Raw genomic sequence first — 11038 nt, forward strand, 5'->3', positions numbered from 1 at the left:
GAGAATCATAAAAAAGCAAACATGAAAGAGTAACCATAAGGGCCTCTGTTTACACTGTTTACATTCCTATATGGGAAGATGATACATGAAACTCCTAAAAACCTTATCATTATTAAGGCAGTTAGGAGTCTACATAGACAGAGGGCATGGGTGTGAATTGATTATGTTGGGATGATTTTTAAAAATGAAGGGGTGGCAAAAAAGGGATGCACTGGGACAAGGGGGAAGGGAGAGTAAGAATGAGGAAAATTTCCCACATAAAAGAGATGTGCAAGGAAGATCTTTTATAGTGAAGGGGAGAATGTGGGGGGTGAACAACACTTGCACCTCACCTTTACTGGAACTGGTTCAAAGAAGGAATAATTATATACATACTCTATTGGGTATAGAAATTTATCTTACCCAATAGGGAAATAGGGAGGGAAGGGGATAAGAAATGTGCAGGGAGGCAGGGATGATAAAAGGGAGAGTGGATTATGGCAGGAAGTGGTCAGAATCAAAAACTTTTGAGGAGGGACAAGATAAAAAAAAGAGAGAAAGATAAACAGAAGAAAATAGGATGGAGTAATCATTACTGTGTATGTGAATGGGATGAGTTCAACCACAAAATGGAAGCAGATAGCAGAATGGATTAGAAACCAGAATCCAACTGTATGTTGTACACAAGAGACACATTTGAAATACAAAGACACACACACAGTTAAAGGGCAGGAGCAGAATCTAATATGCTTCAGCTGAAGTAAAAAAGGCAGAGCTAGCAATCATGATCTCAGGCAAAGCAAAAGCAAAAATAGACCTAATTAAAAGAGATAATCAGGGAAACTACATTTTGCTAAATGGTACTATAGACAATGAAGTCATATCAACATTTTATAGCAAGTTTCTCTGACAAATTTCTCATTTTTCAAATACATAGGAAATGAATCAAATGTATAAAAACCGATAAAAATAGTCAAGAAATATCAGCAGGCAGTTTTCAGAAGAAGAAATTTTTAAAAATATCTATAGCTATATGAAAAAATGCTCTAAATCAGTATTGATTGAAAAAATGCAAATTAAAACAACTCTCAGGTACCACCTCACAGCTATCAGAAATGACAAGTCCTGGAGGGGATGTGGGAAAATGGGTACACTAATGAAATATTGGTGCAGTAATGAACTGGTTCAACTATTCTTGGGAACAATTTGGAATTACATGCCCAAAGGGCTATCAAACTGTATACCCTTTGAGCAATGCCACTACTACATCTGTACCCCAAAGAGATCAAAGAAAAAGGATTTATATGTACAAAAAACCTTCTTTTTGTGGTGGCAAAGAAATGGAAATGGAGGGGATACTCATCAATTGGGGAATGGTTGAACAAGTTATGGCATATGATTATGATGGAGTACTATTGTGCTATAAGAAATTATGGGGGTGATGGTTTCAAGGAAAACATGGTAAGACCCATATGAACTGAGGCAAAGTGAAGTGAGAAGAAGCAGGATATCACTGTGCACAGCAAGAGCAATGTTATAATTATGATTAACTGTGAATGACTTGGCTACCCTGATCAATACATTGATCCAAGACAATTCCAAAGGACTCATGATGAAAAAAAATGCTATTTACTTCCAGAGAGTGAGAACTGATGAACTCTGAGCACAAGCTGAAGCCTAATTTTCTAACTTCTTTTTGGATATGGCTAATATGGAAATGTTTTACATGATTTCACATGTATAACTGATATGGTATTGCTCACCTTCTTAGTGGGTAGAAGAGAGGTGAGAGGGAGGAAGGGAATCTGAAACTCAAAATTAAAAAAGAAAAGGAATGTTTTAAATAAATAACTAATTTTTTTAAAAGAAAGAGGAAAAAAAGAAGCTTAGAAGTTAATCTGTTTCTGACCAGATACTATAATAGCCAGACACCCAGGCTCACAAACTTGGTATCATCCTCAACTCCTCAATCCATCTCACTCTACACATCCAATGTGTTGCCAAATCACAGCATTTCTATTTTCATCATATCACTAATATAGATTGGTTTCTCTCCACTCACATAATCACCACCCTCTGTCAGGCCCTCACTTCCTCTTCCTGGACTACTACAATCACCTTTATGATCTCTCTGTCTCAAGTCTCTCTCCATTCTAAACTATCCTCCAAGGAGGACCAATGTGATTTTCCTAAATCACTCACTTGTCAACCCCTTGCTCAATACTTCCCCCACCCCACTGTCTTTATGATCAAATATGAAGTCCTCTGACATTCAAAGCTCCTAAAATCCGGCCCCTTCCTACTCTTCTATGAATCCTTTAACTTAAACCCACCGAAATATTCTATCTTCATGGCAATTCAATGATCCAGGTATGATGATGTTGATGACGATGATAACAGCTAACATTTATAAAGCACGTACTATGTGCTAGACACTGTGCTAAGTGTTTTACAAACATTATCACATTTGAGCCTTACCACAACTTTGGGAGGTAGGTGCTTTTATTATACCCATTTTAGAGATGAGGAAACTAAGGCAAATGGCGTTCAAATGGCTTGTCAAGCCAGGGTCACACAACTAGGAAGTATCTGCGGCTCAATCTGACTCAGGTCTTTTGAACTCCAGACCCAGCACTCTAGCCACTGTACCACATAACATTCTAAGTCTTTGAAGTAAAAGACAGATCACCTGCTGTTTTTTTGAAAGCCCTGTGAGGCAGATGCCTAACTTTTATCTCACAAGTATCAAAGCACTGTTTAACTATTCTATTGAGTATGAGAAACTGCAATGGAGATATCAGAAACAATGGATTCAAAACTTCCCAGGGCATAACACTGCCGTATTTTCATTGCAAGTTGCTTAGGAACAGCTTCATTTAAGAAATAATTAGTGAAATGTTCAAGTATAAAAGGACATAATCTAACCTCCTCTTCCAAAAGAAAATATACACTGATTTTTTAAAAATCTAGAGCATTTATGGAAACAAATGCTATTTTTTCTTAAATGTATTGTTTAGAAAGGCAAAAATGGGGTATTGGTTAGCCTCAGAGTTAGAAGAATCCACGTTCAAGTCCTGCTTGGTTGTAGATATACTAGCTGTGAGACAGTGGACATGTACAACCTTTCACTTCTTTAAGACTAATAAAATGACAAGTTGTGAATTTGCAGTAGTGGAGAGTTTCCACAAGAGAATGTGTCTTCACCGTGTCTAGAAACCAAATAAAATATTTATCAGGCTTAAGAAAAAACTCCCAAACTAAATTGATTACTTATAAAGTATCTGAATTTCATTGCCTTTTCATTAAATCCATTTAGAGCCTCCTTTGGTAGCTTGCCAGATTTAGTTTTACAATAGTTTCCGCTGGCAGTGCCCTTTTTTTTTTCTATGCTGTGATGTGACCTAGATAAGAAAGAAAAAGCAAAACCACTTGTAGTAAAACTAAAAGTATCATTCCTAATTCACTTGTGATGTTACTCTGTAAACACATCAGGATGGTTTTATTTAGGACCAATTACATTAATAATGCAAAGGTCTTTAAACAGGTAGGTAGAATAAATTAGTCCTGAGTGATTTTGTTACTACAGTGTATATACATGAAGCTACAAGAACTGAGAGTCTCATTTCAGGTAATGTAAAATATGCTGATGACCTAGACACCAGCTGTTCATCTTAACACCACACAGCAAAATATCCCCTTCGTGTTCGTTTGTTTTACTGATCTCCCCTAGGTATCAGTCTATATAATCTCTACAATTCTGTCATAATAGGGGCATAAAGAACAATTCTAGGAAAATCTCCTTTCCTGCCCTCTTCCCGAAATTAGATACATGCTTTCAGTTTGTTTTGTCCTTGAAATTGGCACTTAATCAAATCATTAATTGATGGGCTATCAGAAATTTGTGAATGAATAGAAATAAGACTATTTGTCTATTAACAGGCTATCATCACTTCTTTAAAGAATTTCACATGAAGACATCAATCAAGTAATAAGCTTTTCAGAAGTTTGAAAGATGGGAGAAAAAACTATTATGTATTTTCTGTTCAGCTTGGAAAGCAACCACTTATTCTAAGTGTCCCTACACACATGGAGGTAAATAACTAGGCTTTCTCGTGCCTTCTCAATTCTCAAAATCTTTACTATAATAGATATCCAACTATTGCAATCAACTGTGGCTGGGGGTAGGGCAAGGTGTGAAAGTGTAGATGGGGGAGCAGAAAGATCAAATACTAAGTGAGTGTCTCTCTATCTCTCCCCCTCTCCCACCCTCCCTCTCTTTCTTCCTTCCTTTCCATGTGTTTTCAAACCATGGACACCACTCTACATACCCCTAAAATGTGAGAAAATAGGACTTTAAAAAATTTAGCATAGCTATTAATAGAGATATCTCTACCTAAAATCAAGGGAGAAGGAGAATTTTGTAGTCTCATGGTAGCCAAGTAAACAACAAAAGGGAAATCTGACAAATTTCTCATGTGTGATTATCTTGAACTAAATGGCAGCAGAACACTGTCAAAATGATCAATTCTCAAAAAAAGTTTAAACCTTGTTACACTTGCAGATGACTAGAAGCTCAGTGACATTTTTCAAAAACTTTCAACTTTTGGGAAGATGCGGGAAAATTGGAACACTAATGCACCATTGGTGGAGTCGTGAACCAATCCAACCATTCTGGAGAGCAATTTGAAACTATGCCCAAAGAGCTATAAAACTGTGCATACCCTTTGATCCATCAATGTCATTACTAAGTTTGTATCCCAAAGAGGTCATATAAAAGGGAAAAGGACCCACATGTGCAAAAATATTTATAGCAGCTCTTTTTGTGGTGGAAACGAACTGGAAATCAAGGGATGTCCATCAACTGGGGAATGGCTGAACAAATGTTGGTATATGAATGTAATGGAATACTATTGTGCTATAAAAAATGATGAGCAGGTGTATTTCAGAAAAACCTAGAAAGATTCACATGAACTAATGCTGAGTGAAGTGAACAGAACCAGAAGAACACTGTAACAGTAACACTGTGCAATGATTAACTATGATACACTTAGTTCTTCTTAGCAATACAATGATCTAAGACAATTTCAAAAGACTCATGACAGAAAATGCTATCCACATCCAGAGAAAGAACTACGGAGTCTGAATGCAGATTGAAGCATATTATTTTCACTTTTTTGTTTTTTATTTCTCGTGGTTTTCCCCTTTTGTTCTGATTCTTCTTTCATAACTAATGTGGAAATATGTTTAATGTGACTATACATGTCTAACCTATACCAGATTGCTTACTGTCTTGGGGAGGTGAAAGGAAAGAGGAGAGAAAAATTTGGAACTCAAAATCTTATAAAAATGAATGTTGAAAACTATTTTTACATGTAATTGGAAAAAATAAAATATTTAAGAGGAAAAAAACAAAAAAAAACCCCCTATCAACTTAGTTAATGAGGTCAATTCCTCCCCCCCCCCAAGTTAGACCTAGCCATGTATGGTAGGGGCAAGAGGGTGGATTCACTGATTCAAATCCCAGCTCTGCAACTTATTACCTGTGTGACCTAAAGCAAGTCATTTTATATCTCTGAGGCTCAGTTTCCCACCCATAAAATAAGAAACCTTCCTCTAACATAACATATAACAATCCCTCAATTACTTAAATTTCAAGAGTTGCTGTGCTCAATTATCTTCCCACCCTATAGCCACACCAGTGATGAGTGTATCTCTCCAAAATGAGCTAGGCTGATCTTCAAACAATAGACATGAGCTGATGAAGCACTGCATTACTGTGTAGATTATTATTCACCTTGTAATCTTCCAAATCACTAAGTAATATTGTTTGTTGTTACTGTTGTTTTGTTCAGATCTGTCATTTCATCTGTATAGGAAACTCCTGGTGAACCACTCTACCAATGCAAATGTGCTATTACTTTGCAAGTTTATGGTCACAGAGAGTTGATTGGGACATTACAAGACTGATTGACTTGCTGAACATTAGATAGCCAGCATGTGGCAGAAGTAGTGCTTAAAGCTAGGTCTTCCTGACTCCAAAGCCAGCTCTCTCAGTACTTGGCATGCTGCCTTTCAGCAATACTATTACACTTACTTAACTGCATTATAGATGAAAGTGAATTCGGAATTAAAACTTCTTCCACTCTGGAAAATTATGGAAATATTAAGTATAAAGGTATGAAGAAAATGAAGAGTAAAATTGAAGTCCTAATTCTTATTAAAGTTCTAAATATTATTTGAAGGTAGTATTTTGCAATTAGGCCATTAAAGCAATATATCCGATATCAACTTCTGGTGATGTTTAAAAATCATCATAAGCCTTCTGTAATTTACCACATTTTAATTCTGAAGATAGATTAAAAAGCTACACATTTGGCTTACAGTTTCCATTTGGTATTGTATAAAATTATTTAATGTTTTTTAAGAGAGACATTTATTTGAAGAAAAAAATTACTTCGCTAATATATTTAGAATATAGAACTTATTATATAGTTGTGTTATGGCACATGTAACTACTGAAACCCCCCCCCCCACTAAACCAGTTTATCTTGCCTTAGACTTTAGAAAGCAACTAAATATTGGAAATTATTAAACTCTGAAAAAGTGTAAAAGGTAGCAATTATATAAACATTAAGAGACCATAGCTGATTCAAAAGGTGAAGAGTTGTCTGTGGTGCTGAAATTTGACACCAAAACTGAATTTATTCAACCGATAAAAACTTCACTACCACATTTTTCCCCTTTTGTGCTTTACGTGAACAATATTTCTTTGTGATATTTAGCCTAAATTTCTGTTAAAGGCTTCAGTGATAGTTTTGAAACTTGATTCCCTGAGGCTCCCAATGAAGAGGCTAAGTTCTCATAATGCTTTGTTAGTAGCTTTACAACACTTTAAATACAAAACATTTGAAAAGCATTTATTCTCCCTCAATATGATATGAAATGCTATGCATGCAAGAGATCAGTATGGTAACCAAAATGAGAAGCTGTCAAAAATGACAGCTGGATATTTTAGACTATAAAAATAAATTCAAGATGAAGTTCTGAAAAAACAATTCACAAAATATTGATTTCCTATCACATAATATGCTAATATGTTTGGCAAATCAAAGAGGCTTCCTTATACCTTATATGGAAGTTAAACTTGGACCAATATGTGTAGGACATAAATCAGCAACACTGAATGTTGAGGCAAAAAAACATGTGATTAGCAGCCACCTGGAGAAAAGGGCAGCTAAGGATAGAGTGCCAGGCCTGGAGTCAGGAAGATTTTCCAGCCTCAGACACCTACTAGCTGTGTGACCTTGGGCAAGTCACTTAATCCTGTTTGCCTTAGTTCCTCATCTATAAAGTAAGCTGGAGAAGGAAATGGCAAACTGCTTCAGCCTCTGTGCCAAGAAAACCCCAAATGGGGTCAGAAAGAATTGGACATGATTGAATAACAATAACGGAAAGTGCGATGGACTTTTTCCCTATTATTAACAATGCAGATTTATATGCAATATTTTGCATACATTCTTGAACACATTCTAGAGTCAAAAGAAAATATCATGACACTTTTGTAGTTCCCTACTTTCTAACTTGGTGGACTCAAGTGCTTTTTTTTCTTCCTCTTTTCCTTCCTTCCTTCCTTCCTTCCTTCCTTCCTTCTTCCTTTCTTCCTTCCATCCTTCCTTCCTTCCATCCTTCATTCCTTATTACTAGCTGATATAAAAAAGCATCTCTTGGGAACTTAGGAAAAAATCTGATTTTTAAAAAAGACAGACATGATTTTCAGTTAAGAAAAAACACTCAAATAAAACATGAAATTTAAAAGCTGCATATCCATATTGGACACATAATAGTTGTATGACATTGTTTAGTACTTACTCTGAATTTACAAAAGGTTCATAATCTTGTGATTTGTGTCGCAAGTTTCAGATAAAATCCAAACTTATAAAAGCCTTTCCCAATCCTTAATGATAGTGCTTCCCTCTGCGGTTATCTACAATTTATGCTGAATATATGTTGTTTGTGCATAATTGTTTATATATTGCCTGTGAGCTCCATTTGGCACACAAAAAAAGCGCTTAATGTTTGTTGCCTTGACTTGACAGAAACAATAGAATATATTGAAGCGATTTCAATAGGAAAAAGGAAATGTTACCTTCTTGAAATGTTAGTGTCAATTTCATTAGGACAAACTGTCCTTCAGGAAGCTATTACATTTCAAGTAAGACAAATAAACTTCCCTAATTCTAGCAGAGTAACTTTTGCAAGTTTTAGTACTTAGGACTCTTTTAATATAGTATCAAAATTATTCATGGATGTATGATTAATATTGTGTCATCATGCTTAGGTTTCTGTATGGTTTTATTTTGCACACACAGAAAAGCAATAATCATAACAATTCAAACATTTTAGTTAGTAGGATACTTTTGCTATGGATAAATTAAACACATTGGCAAAATGCTCCTCATTGTTTCTTACAGTCTTCCCCAAGAACATATTAAGAACATAATAAGTCATGAAATGTAATGGTTACTTATGACCACGTCAAGTCTTTTGTGGCTGTAATTTAATGAAACTACTGTGCTTTAGGGCTGAAAGCAAAATGTTATGTGAATATGTTTGATGATAAAATATAATCACATGAACTATAGGGGAAGAAATCATTGGGAAGTGCAAGTCATTCTTAATCAAAATCTCAAAGTGAGAAAAAGTAGTTTTATATGCTACTGAAATCTTGTCTTTAATTCACCAAAATACTTGTGTAATTGAACTGAAAAAGAGAAGCATCATGTTTCAGCAACATGTGTTTTTTTTTGGGGGGGGAAGCATGCCTAATCACAAGAATAAGAGAAATACTCAATTTTAGAAATTACATCTTATAATGCTTTAAAACATAAAATATAATACTTTTTTCCTAATTAGAATAATCCACTGTGATACAACCTAGGAATAAAGAGCAAGCTCTAAAACCAATAAAGAAGTATGTCATTTAAACTCTGTGTGGTTATTGAGGTTGCTCTGCCAGTAAAGTTTCATTCATTCTTTGTACCTAACCTCTCTGTTCTCCCCTAACCCTATCTTCCAAATGTGACTTTCCTTTATTCCAGATACCTTGAGATTTTCAAGATTAATTCAAAACTAGCAGTGATGACATATTTCTCCTTGGCAGCTCCCACACTAATTTATATATGTGTGCATTTTAAAAAAATTATCTTGAATTTTTCACTTAGTGCATGTTTGTTAGATGGTAATTTAAAATAAATACTAATTTTTTCAGGTGAAAGTATTAATTGGCAGCCTAAATAAGAAGATAGCTCCCAAAGGAAAGTATTCATGAGCACAAATTTGAGGATTTGATGTTTAAGGCAAATATTTATAACAATGTCATAGAATTACAAGATATATTTATGTAGGAAACACTGGAAAGCAATCAAATCTCTCTAGTCCTTCAACATAAAAAGCACTCACTTCAAAACATCTGTGTGTAAATAATGAAACTGTGTTTACAATCTATAACTCTTTGGCCTTGTTTCATTGGTGTAGAAAACTCCCAGTGAGGAAAATTTCTCCTATGCCAATTAAAAACCACAGGTATACTGCAACTTATCACACAGAGTTGTCTGGGACACTGAGAAGTTATTTGACTTGCCCAGGGTCATACAATGTACATCAAGAGACAAAACTTGAACTCCTATCTTTCTGACTCCAACACTAAGCCAAATTTCCTCTCTATGGAAGCAACAATTTAAAGGAAGAAAGAATGTTCTATTATAATTTATAGAATACTCATTAACTAGACCAATGGCAGAAAAGTCAGATTGAAAAATGGTACTTAAATTTTTTTTAACTTTCCCCCCTTCTTTTAATACTTAGCTCACTGATAATTACTTTTGCTGTTTGTCCACTAGATGGCTATGATTACCCCTACATCTCCCTTCACACTTGAAAAAGAATAAAACAGATACAATTAATTAAAAAAAAATACAACACCACTTGATTATGAAGTGAAACAAGAAGACATCAAACATGCTAGGGTCATGAGAAGAAACAGAAACCCTAAAGGTTAGAGAAAAAGAGGAGGGTGAAGAGGAAGGGAAAGAGAAAGAACCTACTTTAATAACTTAAAGAATTGAATTCCTAGAGTCAAATTACCCAAGAAGTAGTTCTATTCCCTACATAGATATTTACAGCACTGTTGAGGAAAACGAGAAATGGTCTATTCAGTTTTTAAGCTGAAAATCACCATAATATTTCAAAACACTAAGCTTTTGTTTTTTAAGATCAGTTTACTCTCTTAGAATTTTAAGCTATGTCCTTGTAACCCTATTAGCCTCGGGTTTTTTTTAAGTCTGATTCATTAACTCAATTTTTACTAAGGAAGCGTTTCCATAATTCATAAAAACAGCATATTTGTTACCTGGATCTCCCTGGCGTGATACACAATAATAAGACCAAGCAGGATAATTGTGGAGAGGCTGATAAGGCATTTCAGAGCTAGGGAATACAGGGATGCCTGAAATAGAGACAACAAGAACTTTATATAAAAACCACATTAAAATGGTGTGTCAATTCACTGCCACCCCCTATAATTACACACGGACACAAGCAGTTTCTGCAATCATAGTGAACCCTCCCTGCCCTTCATTCTGCCTCTGGGACCACACAGAGACCAGGGTAATGAGGATAAAGAGGATAAGGTAGAAGGTGATCTCTGGGACCCAGCTATAGGTCCCAAAACTACAGAAGGATAACTGAACACGAGAAACGAGGAAGAAAAGTTACTACGGGCTTAAAGGTGGAGGGGAAAGGAAGCCAAGTCAGACACAGTGGCACAAAGTAGACCTCCCGTTGACCCTTAATTATTTATTTCCTTTGCAGGAATACCCTGGCACCTTGGGCAGCAGCAAGAGGCATTTCCAAAATGCTCCTTCGATCAGAATAAGCATCCTGAAGCAAAGAGCTCTAGGAAAGGAAGGGGCTGTGCAGGCCCAAGTGTCTTAGGGTCCCCACTCTTCCAAGCACAGACCCACCCCATATACGACTCTGCCTATCTAACCTGAGGAGTGTA

The 11038-nt window shown here is 35.7% G+C and overlaps 1 protein-coding gene across 1 annotated transcript in view; it reads right to left on the reverse strand.

Annotated features, from left to right (window-relative positions):
• KCNN2 (potassium calcium-activated channel subfamily N member 2) overlaps positions 1-11038 on the reverse strand; it is a 190947-nt gene that overhangs the window by 176941 nt on the left and 2968 nt on the right. The window contains exon 3 of the mRNA XM_021009472.2: positions 10388-10483. Coding sequence (XP_020865131.1) covers positions 10388-10483 — 96 coding nt within the window. The remainder of the gene's footprint in view (positions 1-10387; positions 10484-11038) is intronic.

The sequence above is a fragment of the Phascolarctos cinereus genome, unplaced genomic scaffold (genome assembly GCF_003287225.1).
Source record: "Phascolarctos cinereus isolate Bilbo 61053 unplaced genomic scaffold, phaCin_HiC Scaffold_4;HRSCAF=312, whole genome shotgun sequence".
Lineage (NCBI taxonomy): Eukaryota > Metazoa > Chordata > Mammalia > Diprotodontia > Phascolarctidae > Phascolarctos > Phascolarctos cinereus.